Source organism: Protopterus annectens, chromosome 1.part0, assembly GCF_019279795.1.
Source record: "Protopterus annectens isolate FY-2018-M chromosome 1.part0, PAN1.0, whole genome shotgun sequence".
Classification (NCBI taxonomy): domain Eukaryota; kingdom Metazoa; phylum Chordata; order Ceratodontiformes; family Protopteridae; genus Protopterus; species Protopterus annectens.
The window spans coordinates 1,378,309,548-1,378,328,975 of NC_056725.1; the positions used below are offsets into that span (position 1 = coordinate 1,378,309,548).

A 19,428-nucleotide genomic window follows, 5' to 3' on the forward strand; every position below is an offset into this window, starting at 1 on the left:
CTTCTAACATGTTAATCAGCAATAGGATACAAACACTAAAGGAATTTGGCTCATCTAACTGCCAGACACAAACAGCTCCATAACATACAACTAGACTACCAAGCACAAACTGCTTCATAAAACACAAATACATGCATAGCTGATTTTCACTTACTTTTGCGATCTCCTTGTGCAAACTGGATTTCAATCTGCCGACCACATACCCACTTCCTGTTCAAGTTGTACAATGCATCTTCAGCGTCTCTAACATCTTCAAATGTACCTGGTTAAGGATACTCTACATATACTGCACACAGTTGAAATAAAGCAGTATCCATCTGTTATTTAGGCATTTACAGTATACAGCACATTCACATCTGGTTTCAACACTTCTTTCAAACAAGACAAACTGGCTGCATGTCAAAATGAGGCACCAATCAATGAAACTCCTGGGGCATGCTTTATAGGAAAGGATAATAGGCTAATCAGCTTGAAGTGCTGGTATAGGCTTATCAATTAACCTCTTTAGGGAATAGGGAACACACAATATTTAAGATGTTGAACCAAACAAAGCCATGTACTTCCCATAACAGACCTGTATACAGGTTCTTCTTCAGTAACCTGCAGAAGTGATGTAGCAGGCATTAGGGTCAAATGCTAGAAAACTACCCAGAGCTCCCTGAAGCCCTCCCCATTCCTTTCATACACCACTCACATCACACACTGCTAGCTCTGACCTCGGGGAAGAATAAAAGGCAAACAATTAGCAATTGCGCAACCTTCACATCTGAAAATAATTGATTTTTGGTATTCTCTAGGACACAGCCCCTAAACCTTCTCAGGTAGCCACCATCATGTCAATACATCAGAAGACTTGGAAACTGTATCCAGTTTATATTACCAAAGAAAGGTACTGAATGAAGCCCGGGTTGTTGAAAGACAAATAATCTATACTGGCATTATAGAAAATGGCATTAGTAGCCACAGTTCTAGTATAATGAATACTGTGCGAATTGCAAAGACTTTGCATTAAGTTTTTCTAGGTAAATATGGAGTCAACCATCTGGGAAGGGTGAACTTTCTTTACCAATTTAGGTTTAGCAAAAAAGATAAAACCTGTCAACACTGGAAAATATTTAGTTCTGTTCACACAAACCAAAGCAGTTTGTCAGTATTATACAATGGAGGAGATACTCTACACTGAATCAAATCTATAACATCTACTAGTTTTTTCCCAGAATATTCCGATTCCATTCTGTGACAACTTTTCGCATGAAGGACATGTTTATTTTGTGCACCACCATTTCTATGCAAAAAATTATGTAGGATGGTTGGAGAGAGTCTTTTTGTTGTTGTCTTTCGGCTTTTCCCGGTTAGGGGTCACCACAGTGGAACTCCGGTCCGCTAATGAGTGGTAGTTGATTTTTACGTGCCGAGTTACCAGCCCTGACGCACAACCTTCAACGAAGGTACGCCCATTCACGCATGTCTCCACGCAGAGGACGCTCTAGCTGAGAATCGAACTGGACAGAGTCTTACTGTGAGGCAACAACGCTACTGCAGCACCACCACCGCAGTTGCCAAATTCATCTATGGGAGGCATCTGCCTTGTCTGCAATAATCTGAATTGTCGCTGCCGTTCTCTCTTTTTAGGATTGGGATTTCAGTTAGGAGCATATAAAAGTTTTGAAGGGATTGTTTTTTGCCCTTTCGCCACAGCTTTGCTGTCGTGGGATCTATACGTTTTATATGTGGGTGTGATGCAAAAATTATAATATTTGTGTACAACTTCTATTCAAGCATATTCTGACAGATTTTGTATGCTAGACATTGAGGCTTTCTTCTGAAGAGATTTATTGGTTTGGCCTTCAATGCCATGAAACAAATAAGAATCAACCACCAACTGCTTCCGAATCCAGACAGTCACACAATACCCTCATATGACTACCTACAGTCTACACATTCATTTTTAATTTACATTTGTTTACTGGGGTATCGCACTGATCACAATGGACCATTTGCTGGCACAGCCTGTTTGAATAAGATCACACTGGAAATGAACAAAATTTACAGATACAAGGATATGCTAAAAAAACAAACAAAAAAAACACCACACATTTACGGATTCAAGAATATACCACAACATTTAGTTCAAGAAACCGTTTACAATGTCAATGCATGGATGGAAAAAATGGAATCCTGCTTAGCACGGCATTTGAGGAACAGCCATAATGACTGAAATGGCTTATGCAACGGGGACAGCAGCATATCATTACACAGAGAGATATTAAAACATTAGGAGTGTGTGAATAGTTGCAGGAAAGGATGCCAGGGGAGAAGACAGAAAAATGGTAAGAGGCATGCTGAGGGGAAGAGTTGAAAGGTGGTTCTGAAACAGAGTACAAAACTCAATTTAGCCAAGAACCACACTAAGAACCTCCAAGGAGAGCTCTGTATCAGCATCACCACCCAAACCTGCCACTGAAGTGCACACGTGAGAGAAGAGTTTCTTAATGAGATGCACCATAATGGGGGGCCTGAGGAGAAGACAATTCAGACAGACATTGATGGAAGAAGTGCAGGAGGTACCGCTGCATTACTCCATACTAAAAAGGCAGGAATCCTGGAACTGTCCTCAACAGCAGCACTGCCAATAAAGACTTAATCAAAAGAAGATGGGTGTTCCCAGCCTGGAATCAAGAAGCTGGTACAAAACATTAACTTCTGGACTAGTGGAGACTATGCCATGAGGGACACATTATGCAAAGAGGGAGGGTTGCAAGCAGCTGAATTATCCTAATGCATGCAGCATCAGACCCAAGATTACCAAAAATTAACCTCCTCTCTTCAGATCCAAAGTTGCCAGCTAGGCTAATACAGTGGATATAAAAAGTGTACACACCCCTGTTAAAATGCCAGGTTTTTGTGATATAAAAAATGAGACCACAATAAATCATTTCAAAACTTTTCCTACCTTTAATGTGACCTATAACCTGTAGAATTCAATTGAAAAACAAATCTGTTGGGGGGAAAAATATAAAAAATAAAACATACAACAAGCTGGTTGCATAAGTGTGCACACCTTTAAACTAATACTTTGTTGAAGTACCTTTTGATTTAATTACAGCAATCAGTTGTCTTGGGTACACACCTGCCATCAATTAGAGAGACTCTAATTGACCCCAAATAAAGTTCAGCTAGGATTTTCCGGACATTTACTCAGTTGCCTGCTACAGCAAAAGTCATGGTTCGCAGAGAACTTACAAAGCATCAGAGGGATCTCCATTGTTGAAAGGCATCAGTCAGAAGGGTACAAAAAAAAAAAAAAATTCCACAGCATTGGATATACCATGAAACACAGTGACGACTGTCATAAAAAAGTGGAGAAAATATGGGACAACAGTGACATTGCAAATAACTAGACGTCCCTTCAAAATGGATGAAAAGACAACACAAACTGGTCAGGGAGACTGCCAAGAGACCTACATCGACACTGAAGGAGCTGCAAGAATTTCTGGCAAGTACTGGTTGTGTACTACATGTGACAATCTCCCATATTCTTCACATGTCTGAACTATGGGGGTAGGGTTGCAAGATGGAAGCCTTTTCTTAGACAGAAAAACATCAGGCCCGGCTAAAATTTGCAAAAAAATAAGTTATGTACTCACCATAATCTTCCATCCGAGTAGTTAAGACTTCATTTGTAGCTGGCAGCTTACCAAGCTAAAGATCCAAGCTCCAAGCTCTTCCCCTTACCCATACTACACTGCAACCTCCTTCCAATCCTCAGATTGAGTTTGCCACCCACTGCATAACACAACCTGAGAGACAAAAAACCTGACCAGAACACAAACTAGGCTCACCAGACCCAGGACACTGAGCCCAAAACAGACATAAACCACCAAGGTCAGGGGGATGGAGGGAAGGAAGGTTGCTGACAAATGAAGTCTAACTACTCAGATGGAACGTTATGGTGAGTATCAACCTGTGGGACAGAGTCCCCAGCTAACAAATCTTGGGAGGCCCTTAAGGAAGGATATTCCGGAGCACTGCAGAACCAAAAGAAGCCATTCCTCTAGACACCATACCTACCTTATAATGAGTAATAAAAGTGTGAGAGGAAGCCCAGGTAGCTGCTGAAAAATGTCACCCAGGGAAACTAGACCAAAATGCAGCAGAAGTAGCCATAGAACAAGTAAAGTGAGCATGAACTCTGGTTCCGGTAATCCATGCTCCTTGTATGCCTGTAAAATAGAGAAAGATCCATCTAGCAAGAGTCACCTTTGAAACTGGTTTCCACAAAAAAGGTTTAGCAAAGGAAACAAAAAGCTGATCATACTTACAGAAGGGTTTAGACCCAAGTAAAAGCGTAAGAGTCTGTGAACGTCCAGCAAATGAAGTTTGTATTCCCCTTTATTTTGAAAGTTAGGGAAGAATACTGGGAGATTAATAGACTGATTAATGTTCGACTCCGAAGCAATTTTAGGAAGGAAAGAAGGGTTAGTCCTGAGAGACACCCTATCCTTATGAAAAACACTCTTCCGGCCGAAGTGATAGCCACTAGGAAAGCTGTCTTCCACGACAAGAATTTCAAATCAACTGATGCTGCGGGTTCAAATGGAAGGCACAACTAAGGCCTGAAGAACCAAGGTCAAATCCCACAGAGGAGAAGGATGCTTAATAGGAGGTCTCAGTAAAAAAGTACCTTTGATAAAGGTCTTACAAATTCTGGCAGCAGCTAGAGAACCTGAATTTTCTTCTACATGAAAATGGGATATAGCTGCCAGCTGGACTTTGTGGAAGAGCTGGCCCCCTGCTGGAAAATTTGAGACAAAAAAATCTAACGCCACTGGAACAGGAGCGGTAAAAGGATCCAAATTTCTCTGAGAAGCCCACATGGAAAAATTTACTACGGTACACCTTCCTGGTAGAGGACTTGTGAGCCGCCACCAGAATGGCCTTAATGAAGGATGAGAGACCGGGAGTCCTGGCAATTAATGGAACTGGAGCAACCACGCAGTAAGCTTGAGGCTGTCCAGATTCAGTGGAGGAATTCCCGAGGGATGACGAATGAGATCTGGAATGGGATCCAATATCCAGGGCGGAGCTACTAGATGAGACCGTAAGCAGGGAAACCAAATCTGACGAGGCCAGAATGGGGCTATGAGGATAATCCTGCTCCCCAACCGCTGAGCTTTCTGTAAGAATTTTGTCATGAAAGGAAGCGGGGGGTACACAAAGACTACCAGGTGGCAAAGCACGGACAAGAGCATCTCTGGGGCCCCCCCCCCCCCAGGGGAATCGGAGCAAAAAACTTGCTGCACTTTGTGTTGGATGGCGATATAAAGAGATCGCAGCAAGGCTGACACCACTTGAGGAAGATCTGTTCCGCTACATAAGGGTTCAGAAACCACTCGAGGAAGATCTGTTCCGCTACATAAGGGTTCAGAAACCACTCATAAGGCAAAAGGACAGTCCTGCTCAGTTTCTTAGCCAAAATATTGGACCGACCCAGGATGTGCGCTGCTATGAGAAAACGGTTGGTGGAGATCGCCTACTCCCACACTCTCATGGCCTCTCAACAAAGTGGATAGGACCTGGTCCCCCCTGTTTGTTGATATACCAGACCGACATATTGTCTGACTGAATCGCAATAGTTCCCAAAGTAAGAAAAGCATGAAGGGCCTGCAACGCTAAAAGGACTGCTCTCATCTCGAACACTGATATGTAGAACTGTCTCGTTTGGGGTCCACGTGCCTTGGACAGTCCTGCCAGAGCAATGCTCCCCACCCTAGACGGGAGGTGTCCGTGGTCTCCGTGGCTTGGGGCAGAGGCGTAACAAAGGGGCGTCCTACTCGCAGATCTTGGGATCAAAGCCACCACATGAGAGAAGCTTTGCACACCTTGCTTAGAGGAATCGGGAAGTCTAGAGGCTATTACAACAGACACCACTGAACTGGTAACATCCACTGTAACACTCTTGTATGTAGAAGTGCACAAGGAACTAGATTTATAGCTGCTGCCATGGACCCTAGGGGTCTCAGGACCAACTCTGCTGGGGGTGAAGGAGTCTGAATAAGCGCCAAGACATGAAGGGTCAGGTTCCAAAGTCTGTCTGGGGTCAAAAATATCCTAGCCTGAATAGAATCTATTCTTGCCCCTATGAAGTCCAGAATCTGAACAGGCTGAAGAGAGGACTTTATGAGGTTTATTGTAATACCCAGCAGGTTCGCCAACTGAAGAAAGGAATTTCTGGCTAGCACAAGTTGATGCCTGGAGGGGGCAGTGAGGAGCCAATAGTTCAGGTACGGGAAGACCTGAATGCCCTGAAGCCTCAGGTGAGCCGCTACAACTGCCATGATCTTGGCAAACACCCTGGGGGCTATGGTGAGACTGAAGGGTAGGACCATGAACTGGTAGTGACTGGGTCCTCGGTCGGCCGAATTCCAAAGTCTAGGTCCGGCGTCAGTTGTCGTCGCTTATTCCCTGATGTCAGTGCGGCGGGGGTATAAAAGAGCCATCATCTTCAGTTTTTCTTGCCCCAGATGTCAGGTGCCCCCAGAAGGAAGGCAAAACAAACTTATGTAATCATGCAATATAGAATAATCAAAAAACAGTAGCTGCAAGCAAATACACCATAAAAGAATACCCCATATAGGTTGTATGAGAAGGTGTTTGTCATAAGGCCTGTCCTAAGAGGGGAGGGAGGGGGGGAAACCTGGACTGCAGCTGTATGAGCACTCTAACATCTACATTTATGGTAGGTACAAAACTGTACTATGTTCATCGTTCATACAGCTGCAGTCATAACAGATGGGAAGAATCCCAAAGCTAAGTAGGGGTGGCAGGCACTAAGTGGAACTAGGAGGAGCAAGGATGCCCTGCAAGACAGCTGTGGCAAATCCCGCTCTAGATTTAGAGTAAAGTGGAAGGTGATGGTGTTTGGAGAAAGTGTGCACTGAACTCCAAGTGGCTGCTTCCAAAATGTCCTTGGCAGGAACCCCCCTGAGGAAAGCTGCAGAGGTAGCTGTGGCCCTTGTGGAGCAGGACCTGATGCTTGAAGGCACAGCTTTTCCATGAAATGAGTAACAAAAGCGTATGCAGTGGGCTATCCATTTTGAGATTGTCTGTTTGGAGATAGCCTTTCCTTGAGCACCTGTAGCATAGGACACAGAGTTGCTCGGATTTTATGAATGGCTTTGTCCTGTCCAAATAATAACGAAGTTGTCTGTGAATGTCCAAGGAATGCAGTAGTCTTTCCCCTTTGTTTTGTGGGTTAGGGTAAAAGGTAGGTAAGTGGATAGTCTGATTCAAGGCAACACTGGATCCTTTGGCATAAAGGTAGGGTTGGTTCGTAAGGAAACTCTGTCCTGATGGAAACTGATGAAAGGTTGCACAGCCATGAGGGCCTGTAGTTCCGAAACCCTGCGTGCTGAGGTGATAGCCAGAAGGAAGTATGACAAGTATTGCAGTTCTGTTGAAGCAGCTGGCTCAAATGGAGGAAGGGTCAGCTTTTCCAATATGAAGTTGAGATCCCAAGCAGGGACTGGTGGTTTCCTTGGGGGTTTTATATTCTTTGCCCCTCTGAGGAACTGTCTTGAGAGGATGAGAGAATAAAGGAGGATCTGTGTTGTATTGCGCAGAAATGGCTGAAGCGTGGATTCTGGAGGAGAAGGAAAGTCCACTGTTTAACATCTCAGCTAGGTACTGTAAAATTTGAGGTAAATTTATTACCCAAGGATTCTGGCCCTTTTTCTGATTCCAGGCACAAAATAGTTTCCATTTGGCAGAGTAGGCGTTTCTAGTAGAAGGTCTTCCGGCCTCCAAGATGACATCCTGCACCTCCTTGGAGAGGAGGGTCTGTTGGGAAATCAAGGGATTATCCATGCAGCTAGATTTAGGGTTTTGAGCTGGCTGTGAAGAGTTTTCAAGTTGTGCTGGGACAACAGAAGAGGAACTAGAGGTAGGATCCATGGTGGGGAATGTGTCAGGCTCTTCAGGAGCGGATACCAGTGTTGTCTGGGCCAATCTGGAGCAATGAGAATCATTTTCGGCCTCTCTGCTCTGGCTTTTAATAGAACTTTGGGCAGCAGAGGAAGAGGCGGAAAGGCATAGACGGTCAACGTTGTCCAATTGAAAGTGTGTCCACTTTCCAGGCTTGTGGATGATGGGTCCTTGAGCAAAATTTTTTCAATTGGTAATTTCTGTGGGTAGCAAAAAGAGATCTATGTCTGAATGTCCCCATGCCTGAGTTATCTTTGCGAAAACTTGAGGATGCAACTTCCATTCGTGTGGATCTGTCATATTTCTGCTTAGGCTGTCTGCCAGTGTGTTTTCCTTCCCTGGCAGGAATTGTGCCTGAAGTTGAATTTGCAATTCCAGAGCTGTGTTCCATAGGGTCATGGCTAGTCTGCACAGGGGGTATGAATGAGTTCCCCCCTGTTTATGTACCACATCACTGTGGTGTTGTCTGTCCTTATCAATAGCTGGCCTGGATGCAGTAGGTCTTTGAAGGCCATAATAGCATTTTGCACTGCTAGCATTTCCTTTTGGTTGATGTGTAGGTGCTTCTCTTTTTGGGACCATTTTCCCTGAATGCACTGATCTGTCATGTGTGCCCCCCAGGCGTAGTCAGAGACCTATGTTTCTTTGGCATGCTTGAGCCCACCACAGAAATTCCTTTTGAAGACATGGAATGAGTGGTATAATTGTTTCCAAACTGTGGCTGTGTTGAGACCATAAGTTTTTTAGGTACCATTGAAGTTTCCTCATATGCAGCTTTGAACATGGGATTAGAAGGATGCAAGATGCCATGAATCCCAGAGCCTGCAGGACTTTCCTTGCAGTCAGCATGGTGAAGGTTGCCATTTTGCTGAAGTATTGAGATAGTTGCCCTTGTTTGTCTGGCGTGAGGTAGGCCATCTGGGTGGTTTTATTCAAGCTGGCACCCAGGAAAATTATTTTTTGAGAGGGTATTAGTTTTGATTTTTTTGTTGACTGTGTATCCCAGAAAGTTAAACAGTTTTATTACAAACGCCAGGTGTTTCAGAAGTATGTCCTTGCTGTCCGCTTGGATCAGGCAGTCGTCCAGATATGGGTATATTTGTATTCCTTGAAGTCTGCAGAAGGCAATTACTGATGCCAGGCATTTCGTAAACACTCTGGGCGTAGTAGATAAGCCAAAGGGCAATGCAGAGAATTGATAATGGGTTGAACCTGCAAGAAATCTGAGGTATCGTCTGCAATCTTGTCTGATAGGGACCATGCAGGAAGAAGCTGCTGTAATGTGAGCATCTTGAATTTTGGTACCTGTAAATATGTGTTTAGGATGGATAGGTCTAAAATAGGTCTCCAATCTTTGTCTTTCCTTGGTACCAGGAATAGTCTGGAATAAAACCCTTGACCTTGTTCTTTTGCAGGTACCTCTAGAATAGCTTTCATGTCCATGAGAGCTGAAATTTGTTTTTGTGCCTCTGCCCTTTGATTTTGTGGCAGGCTTGGCATGCCTCTCATTTTTGGAAGGGTGTGAAAGTGGAATCTGTAGCCTCCGTCTATAATGTCCAGAATCCATTTGTCTTTTGTGACAATATGCCAATTTTTCGAGAATAATGCCAGTTTTCCGCCCAAAGGTGCTGCCATTAAAGCTTTGCTTGGCAGGTAAAGGGGGAAGTCATTGTGTCTGCTTTCTGAATGACTGTGATCTATCATCTCCAATTCTTGGGGTTGGTGCTTGCCATTGTCTGGCTCTGAATGATCCTTGAGATTGCCCTCTACCCTTCGGGCATCTGTATCTGCCTCTGAGGTCTGTCCGTGGCTGGAAAGGACCAATTTTTTGAAGGCCAGTTTCTGCTGAAACATGGAGGTTGTACCTGCAGGAAATCTTTCACTGTTTGCATTGATCTCGCTTTTTCCTCCATTTTCTTTAGTACCTCCTCAGCTTTAACACCAAACAATACATCTTTTTGAAGAGGTGTATCTAGTAATTTAGCTTTGACATGATCTGGTAAGGCTTGCTCTTTGAGCCAAGCATGTCTACGTATGACAGACCCTGTAACAGCAGCTCTACATGAGGCCTCTAAAGCATCAAAACCACACGGCAAGGTATGTTTACCCACTTGCTCTGCACCATGCAATAAATCCTGCAACTCTTTTAAAGCTGGTTGTTCTGGTTGTGTCATTTTGCTTTTCAACTGAGATAACAAAAACCGTTGATACTTTAACATATGAAACTGACAGTTTAATGCCCTCATGGTTAAAGTGGCCGAGGTATACACCTTTTCCCCCCACCTTTCTAAAGCTCTGGAATCTCTCTCTGAAGGTAATGGGTTTTTAGCAGTAGAGGCCTTAATTCCCTTGAGACCCTGTGAAATAGTTTCTGGGTCAGCAGTATGGCTTTTGTATAGGAACTGGTGTGAATCAGAAACCCGGTAATACCGGTCTGGTTTAACAGGAGCTGGAGGTAAAGAATCTGGGTTGAGGCTGGCTTCTGTGTACACATGTAATACATCTAAAACAGGAGGGATAGCCAGGGGCCTATGCTGGGGGAGCAAGAGAAAATCCCTGAGCCTTTTCTTAGAATCTGAGTAATCTTGGCCTTCCCAGTTAAAGTGTTCCCTCAAAGTATGCAGGGTTTCCCCAAAAGAGTAGTCCTCGGGGGGGGGGGGGGTGAGGGAATAGACTCCTCTGCATCAGAGTCTTCAAAAGGAAAATAGGTATAGTCCTGGTCCTCAGAATGTTCAGAGGTAATAGAAGCTTGATCTGAGGAAGGGTAGTCTTCCTCTAATCTGGGCCTTTTGTCCGAGGGGGGTTGAGAACCCCTGATAAGAGTAATCAAATCCTCAGCCATTTTGAGCATCTGTTTTTTAGGCATGGGGCCTTGAGAGGGGGTCTGAGGTCCCTGTTTTTTTTAGTTTTCATGGCTGCTTTAGATTTTGTGAAAGCTTTAATAGAGAAGGAAGGCCTGAAGACACCTTGAGAAATGGCAGGCCTGTCTAAACTAGTTTCCCCGCCAAGAGTGGCGTCGGTATCTGTAGTTGGAATGGTTACCAAGGAGCCTGCGACCTCGGGTACTGAAGACACTGGTAATGAAGTGTCATCGGTACTCAGGGGCAGCGTAGGCGCCTCGCTGAGAACCGGTAGTCGGCCTTAGCGTGGTGTCAGTAGAAGTCGCAGACCTCATATGTCGGTCCTTATCTTTGCGTCTTTTACTCAAAACTGGAGTCGGAGTATCCGACAACATAATATAATTAAATTTACCAAAATAGTGATGGGCGAACTCCGCCCGACGCTTAATAGTGCGTTTGTTGAATCTAGCACAAAAACGGCAGGCCGAGACGTCGTGGTCTGGGCCTAAGCAAGGAATACAGAAAGAGTGGTAATCCTTATGCGGTATTTGCTTCCCACATGAAATGCAATTAACTTTGTCTGACATAGGTCTGAGGCAAGAAAAGTTTCCCCAAAGGGGTACTTAGCTTTCAAGAAGACTTCGGCTGAAATATTTTCGTAAATCTCAGGAGCTGGCCGACCGGCACTTGCGAACTGCTTCTGCTTCGGGCACCGCGCAGCAAGAAAGACTTAAGAAGATGACGTCAGCTGGCTCTTTTATACTCCTGCCGCACTGACGTCAGGGAAGAAGCGACGACAACCGACGCCGGACCTAGACTTTGGAATTCGGCCGACCGAGGACCCGCCTGACGGCAGGATAACCCATCTGTTATGACTGCAGCTGTATGCACGATGAACATAATCTCCTTAGCAACGGACAGGTTCACTGTGGATAGGTCGAGAACTGGCCTCAAGTCCCCAGTCTTTTTTGGCACCAAAAAGAACCTGGAATAGATGCCTGATCCAGACTGGTCTGGGGGCACTGGCTGGATTGCTCTTTTGCCTAGCAGCTTTTCTATTTCCAAAGCTGCCGCCTCCCTTTGAGCGGGTGGGACATCCGGGAGGTGCCTTGTGGATAAGGGACTGTTTATAAAGGGAATCGAACAACCTCTGGATAATATTCGAAGCATCCAGCAATCTGATGTTATGGACTCCCACTGAGCTAGGTGCCTCGAAAAACACACCCTCCCCGACTGCCTCCAGAGTGGAGCAGTCCGCCAACTCCTCAGGGCTGCTGCATGGGTCGATCTAAAAAAGGTACCCGTGACCTGAAGTTCTTAGGTCCCCCTCTGCCTCTGGGCAGATGTCCTTGTCCCCCTCTGTCTCTATGGGAAAGGGAGTCCGGAGTATTCCGGGAATGCTAAGACTTCTGGAACCACAACTTCTGCCCTCGCTGGTTCCTGGTGAAGGACCTTTGACGGTTGGAGAAGCAGATCCCGATTGCATCTTCCCGTCCTTCTCACTCTGGACTAGCATGTCTCTGATGGTCTTCCCAAACAGGGTCGAACAGTCAAAAGGGGCATTCACGAAGGACGCCTTGAAAGGTTCCGAAAAATCACAAAGCCAGAGCCAAGCATGACGCCTCATGGCAATACCGGAACCGGCCACCCTAGCTGTTCCCTCGGTTGCGTGACAGTAAACACATGAATGTATTTGTAACAGACTTAGTGGCCATACGATCAGAGAATGACCGTTTATCCTAGGCTGAAATGGACTCAAGGGGAGACTCCACATACTCTTTCACAAGGTCGGGCCGAAGTCTACTCACATAGGCCATATAGTTCAGCCCCCTTATGGTAAAGGTAACTGAAGCAAATGTCCGCTTTCCAAGATGATCCAACACCCCAGACTCCTTGTCTGGAGGATGGATCCAGGAACTTTCCTGGGCCAGTTCCTTTTTGGTGGCAGCCGCCACCACCATGGCATCAACTGGGGAACCCTTACTCCATGTGGCATTGTCAGTAGGAGGGCTCTACACTTTATCTGGCCGTTTTGGTATTGGCTCTTCATGGTCCGGTTCCTTCCTGGTGGTAATGAGGTTCACCAGATCATCAGCCAGGGGACACACCCAAGAGACAGATGGGCCTGCGAACGCCTCCAGAAATCTAGACTCATCTAAGGAAGGCTTTTGGGCAGACCAGCCTCCCCTCTGGCAGAGAATTTCCATGTCTCCAAAGGAGACATCTACTGGGGGCGATCTGGGGGAGCCTTCCCCATCCTCAAAGATGGTATACTCAGTGAGGGACCCGGGGGAGTCCATGTGCCGCCTCTTGCACTGGCATTTGCGAGGGATCTCCTCGGAGGGCTCTCCAGGGAGGGCTCACGAACAGTTTCGTATTCCTCGAGGGGAACCATCTGGGGCGTATCAGACACAGGCTGTTCCTGGGAGGACTGGATGAGAGAAGATGCACTCAACTGTAAGGGAACAGGGGTGGACTCAGAGGAAAGAGTGAGGAGTCTCGATCCTCCTGAGAGTATCCTATCCACAACAAAGGCTGACGGGGAAAGTACAGTTTTGTACCTACCATAAATGTAGATGTTAGAGTGTTCACCTTGCTGCAGTCATCACACTTGGGTTATCCTGTCGTCAGGCGGTCCCGCAGTCGGCCGGAATTCCAAAGTCTTGGTCCGGCGTCGGTTGCTGTCGCTTCTTCCCTGACGTCAGTGCACCAGGGATATATATAATGCATCCAACGCCATTTTCTTCAGTTTTTCTTGCCCCAGATGTCAGGTGCCCCCAAAAAGGTGGTCAGTAATTAGTACCAAATTAAGTAATTTTTGCACAAACACAAAATCCCTCCAGCTATAAGCAAATACATCAGGAAGGTATTGTACAGATTTAGCCAGTTAGATCAGAGGGAATGGAGGGAGGGTAACCTGGACTGCAGCAGGGTGTACACTCTAACATCTACATTTATGGTAGGTACAAAACTGTACTATGTTCATCGTGTTAACCCTGCTGCAGTCATCACACTTGGGTAGAATCCCAAAGCTATGGATGGGTGGAGGAGTTATAGATGGTTAGAGGAGGCTAGAAGGCCCTGCAGAACTGCAGTGGCGAAACCAGCCCTAGTCTTAGAGTAAAGTGGTAAGTGATCGTGTTTGGTAAAGGTGTGTACTGAACTCCAAGTTGCAGCTTCCAAAATCTCCTTGGTTGGAACCCCCCTGAGGAAGGCTGTAGATGTAGCTGTTGCCCTGGTAGAGTGGGGCCTAATGGTAGCAGGAACTGGTTTTCCATGATGGGTATAGCAAAAATGAATGCAATGTCCTATCCATTTGGAAATGGTTTGTTTTGATATAGCCTTCCCTTGTGAAGCTGTAGCATAGGATACAAAGAGCTGGTCAGATTTCCTGAAAGCCTTAGTTTTATCCAAGTAGTAACGAAGTTGCTTGTGAATGTCCAAGGAATGCAGGAGTCTTCTCCTTTGTTCTGTGGGTTTGGGAAGAAGGTGGGTAAGTGAATGGTTTTATTTAAAGACACACTGGAAACCAACTTAGGCATGAAGGAAGGATTAGTTCATAGAGAAACTCTGTCTTGATGGAAAATGAGGAAAGGTTCCACTGCCATTAGTACCTGCAGCTCTGAGACTCTTCTAGCTGAAGTTATTGCTAGCAGCAGGGCAGTCTTCCAGGATAGGAACTGTAGATCTGCAGAGAAAGCTGGTTCAAAGGGAGGTAGCATAAGTTTTTCCAGAACAAAATTTAGGTCCCATGTTGGTGTAGGTGATGATCTTGGGGGCCTAATGTTTTTTGCCCCTCTGAGGAACTGCCTTAGAAGTGGATGCGAAAATAAGGGTGGTTCCGTGTTGTATTGGGCTGAAATAGCTGATGCATAGATTTTAATCGAAAAAAAAGAAAGCCCTTTGTGCAACATCTCAGTTAAATACTGTAGAATCTGAGGCATGTGAGGCTCAAGTGTGTTTTGGCCCTTAGCTTGGTTCCAGGCACAAAACCTTTTCCATTTGTCCGAATAGACCTTCCTGGTGCTGGGCCTCCTAGCTTCCAGAATAACATCCATAACTGCTTGGGAAAGAGGAGCTGGCTGGATGTTTAGGTGATTTGCCGTGCAGCCAGATTTAAGGTTTTTAGCTGGCTGTGAAGAATCTGATTGTTTTGCTGTGAGAGCAAATGGGCAATTTGTGGTAAAATCCATGGTGGGCCCTGGGCCATATTCCTCAATAGTGGATATCAGGAGGCTAGAAGGCCCTGCAGAACTGCAGTGGCGAAACCAGCCCTAGTCTTAGAGTAAAGTGGTAAGTGATAGTGTTTGGTAAAGGTGTCTGGGGCTATGAATATCAGTCATGGTCTCCTTTCTGACTTTCAGAAGCACCTTTGTGAGGACAGGCAATGGAGGGAAGGCATATACTGTCAGGTTTTTCCAACTGAAAGAGTGCGTCCACTTTCCAAGCTTGATGGTGAAGTGTCCTTGTACAAAATTTTGTTAGTTGATCGTTTTGAGGACTGGCAAACAGGTCTATGTCTGGAAGGCCCCATTTTTGAGTTATCATTGCAAATACTTGTGGATCCAGTTTCCACTCGTGGGGATCCATGATGTTTCTGCGGAGGTAGTCTGCCAATGTGTTCTTTTTTCCTGGCAGGAATTGAGCTTGTAACAACTTGGTAAGCCAGAGCTGTGCTCCACAAGGTCATGCTTGCCTGCATAGAGGGTAGGAGTGAGTACCCCCTTGTTTATGTACCACATTACTGTGTTGTTGTCTGTCCTTATTGTAAGTTGTCCTGGATGTAATAGATTCTTGAAGGCTGTCAAAGCATTCTGTACAGCTAGCATCTCTTTTTGATTGATGTGCAGATTCCTTTGATCTGCAGTCCATACGCCTTGTACACACTGTCCTGCCATGTGTGCCCACCAGGCGTAGTCCAATGCATCTGTTGTCATAGTTTGCCTGGCTGGGGGCAAGGTGAAAGGCTGACCCTTGTTGAGGTGACATGCCAGTGACCACCATAGAAACTCCTGTTGTAGGCAGGGAATGAGAGAGATCATTGTGTCCAAGCTGTGGCTGTGTTGAGACCATACGCTTTTTAGGTACCACTGTAATTTCCTCATATGCAGCTTTGCAAATGGTATTAGTAGTATGCAAGATGCCATGAAGCCCAAGGCCTGCAGAATTTTTCTTGCAGGTAGTTGGGTCTTTGTTGCCATTGTTTTGAAATACTGAGTCAGTTGTAGTTTGTCTGGCGTCAGATAAGCCTTATGGGCCGTTGTATTCAAGCTGGCACCCAGGAATGTCATTTTGTGAGGGTACTAGTTTTGATTTCTTTTCGATTACTGTGTACCCCAGGCAACTTAGATGTTTTACTAAAGCCAGATGCTGTAAGAGGATGTCCTTGTTTTCTGCTTGGATGAGGCAATCGTCCAGGTATGGGTATATTTGAATTCCTCTGTCTGCAGTATGCAATTACTGGTGCCAGGCATTTTGTGAAGATCCTGGGCGCAGTAGATAAGCCAAAGGGCAGTGCAAAGAATTGGTAATGGGTTGAACCTGCAATGAAACAGAGGTATCTTATGCAACTTTGTCTGATAGGGACATGCAGGTATGACTCCTTGAAGTCCAACGTTGCTAGCCATGCTTTGCCAAACATGGGAAGAAGCTGCTGTAGTGTTAGCATCTTGAATGTGGGTACTTGTAAGAAGGTGTTTAGAATTGAAAGGTCCAGAATTGGTCTCCAGGCATTGTCTTTTCTGGGAACTAGAAGGAGTCTTGAGTAAAATCCTTGGCCTTGCTCTCGAGTAGGTACCAGGTGAATGGCTCATGTCCATGAGAGCTGTAATTTGTCTTTGCGCCTCTGCCCATTGATTTTGTGGCAGGTTTGGCATTCCTCTTTTCATTGGCAAGGTGTGAAAATGGAATCTGTATCCTCATGAAATTATGTCTAGGACCCATTTGTCCTTTGTGACAATGTGCCAGTTGTCTGAAAAAAGTGCGAGTTTTCCTCCCAAGGGGGCTGCCAAGAGAGTGTTGCTTGGCCAGATGAGGTACAAGTCATTGAGTTTGCCTTCTGGTAGTTTGGGACCTGTCTTCTCCTCCCTTCTGTGCTGCAGTGCCCCATTGTCGAGGTTTGTACTGGGCTTGTGGTTGTCCTCTGCCTCTTGGACGTCTGTATTTACCCCTCTGTGGCCTGTCAGTAGCTGGAAAGGACCAATTTTTTGTTGGCCAATTTCTGCTGAAGCGAGGGGGCTGTACCTGTAGGAAATCTTTGACGGTCTGCATAGATTTTGCCTTATCCTCCATTTCCTTTAAGACTTCTTCCGCTTTAACTCCAAAAAGAACATCCTGCTGTAAGGGAGCATCTAGAAGCTTTGCTTTAACATGATCAGGCAGAGTTTGTTCCTTTAACCAAGCATGCCTACGTATAACAGACCCAGTGACAGCTGCTCTGCAGGAAGCCTCCAAAGAATCAAACCCACATTGTAAAGTATGTTTGCCTACCTGTTCAGTTGCATGCAACAGATCCTGCATTTCTTTCAATTCAGACTGTTGAGGGAGTGTGCTCATTTTTTGTTTTAACTGAGACATTAGAAATTGCTGATATTTTAGCATGTGAAACTGGCAGTTTAGTGCCTTCATAGCTAGAGTGGCTGAGGTGTAAACCTTTTTCCCCCACCTGTCTAGTGCTCTGGAGTCCCTTTCAGAGGGTACAGGATTTTTTGCCATAGAAGCCTTAGCCCCTTTGGGACCCTGGGAGATGGTCTCTGGATCAGCAACAGGACTTTTATAAAGAAATTTGTGGGAATCAGGCACTCTATAGTATCTGTCAGGTTTGGCCAGAGCAGAAGGCAGAGAATCTGGGTTCAAACTGGATTCTAAGTAAACATAATCCACAATGCCAAACTGGGGGGGATGGCAAGTGGTCTGTGCTGGGGGAGTAAAAGTTTGAGTCAGAGTAGTCCTGACCTTCCCAGTGAAAATGCTCCCTCAGTGTGTAAAGTTTCCCCAAAGGAGTAGTCTTCAGGAGGAGAAGCTGAGGGAATAGAATCCTCAGCATCAGAATCTTCATAAGGGGAGAAGGAATAATCTTGGTCCTCAGAGGAGCCTGAGGAAATAGACACTTGTTCAGAGGAGGCATAATCTTCCTCTTGTCTAGGTCTTTTGTCGGGAGGGGGTTGGGAACCCCTGATTAGAGATCAAATCTTCAGCCATTTTGAGCATCTGTTTCTTAGGCATGGGGCCTTGAACAGGGGACTGAAGTGCAGTCTTTTTAGGTTTAATAGGAGTCTTAGTCTTAGGATACATTTTTATGGTGAGTGTCGGTCTGAAGACGCCTTCAGAAACCGAAGGTGATTCTGCAGGACCGACATCTTTTTCAGCAGTGTCGTCGGTAGGGGCTAAACAAAATGGCTGTGTCAGCCTAGTACTTTCCGCCAAAAGTTCCGAAGCGGTCTCGAGTTCCAGATCTGTGGTAGTCAGGGGCTGTGTCGGAGCCTCAATGAAGACCGGTGAACCAGAGACCGGATCAGCCGAGGCCTCAAAGTCTGGCTTGGGTCTAGGCTGCCTGTCCTTATCCTTGCGTTTTTTGTGCACGCCATTAGTCGGTTGCTCCGACGGCATAGTGTAGTTAAATTTTCTACCGTAGTGTCGTGCAAAATCATAGCGTCTTTTTATAGTACGCTTATTAAATCTAGCACAAAAACGACTAGTGGCGTCGTGGCCTGGGCCTAGGCAAGGTATGCAGTAAGAATGAAAATCCTTATGAGGTATTTGCTTCCCACAAGAAATACAATTGTTAACTTTTTCTGACATTGGTCTGAGGCAAGAAAAGTTTCCCCAACAGGGTACTTAGCTTTATTGAAGACTTCGGATCTGAAATTCAACTTAGAAAATCTCAGGAGTGGCCGACCGGCACTTGCGAACTGCTTCTGCTTCGGGAACCGCACGGCAAGAAAGACTGAAGAAAATGGCGTCGGATGCATTATATATACCCCTGGCGCACTGACGTCAGGGAAGAAGCGACAGCAACCGATGCTGGACCAAGACTTTGGAATTCCGGCCGACTGCGGGACCGCCCGACAGGATAACCCAGGTGTGATGACTGCAGCAGGGTAACACGATGGACATCTGGCTTCTCTGAAACTGGTGAAATGAGTAGCCGTGCCCCTCAGATCAGACGAGGGGATCGCAGCAGAGCCCTGAACAGCCGGACCCAGAGGGATGGTATGCCCCGACCACAATGGAGTAGACACTCATCACCTCGGATCAGACGCCCAGATCTCGGCTCCGAGAACTTGGATCCGACAGACTCGACGGCATGGCTGGCGTCGAGGTTGGAGGAACCATCAACACAGACCCCCCCTGACTCAGAGGCTCCTCAGATCCAGGGACTTCAAAACCTGGGGATGGATCAGAGAAGGAGCTATTGGAGCCGAACTCCCCGCTCCGGCGGGAGGGGGAGCCAGCAACACTCCCATCTGCAGTTCAGTCTGCAAGAACTTTATCATCCGGTCCATGTCAGCTTCAGAGAGGCTCCTCGTGGATCTGGAGGACACCACAGACACCGGCCAGGAGAGCCGATGCGAGGACTACCTCGAAGCAGGCCGAGCCTCCTCCT

The 19,428-nt window shown here is 46.0% G+C and overlaps 1 protein-coding gene across 1 annotated transcript in view; it reads right to left on the reverse strand.

Moving 5' to 3' along the window:
* The window catches only part of SRSF12 (serine and arginine rich splicing factor 12), a 489,524-nt gene that overhangs the window by 118,360 nt on the left and 351,736 nt on the right, over positions 1-19,428 (reverse strand). The window contains exon 3 of the mRNA XM_044067000.1: positions 155-258. Within this exon, the coding sequence (XP_043922935.1) occupies positions 155-258 (104 nt within the window). The remainder of the gene's footprint in view (positions 1-154; positions 259-19,428) is intronic.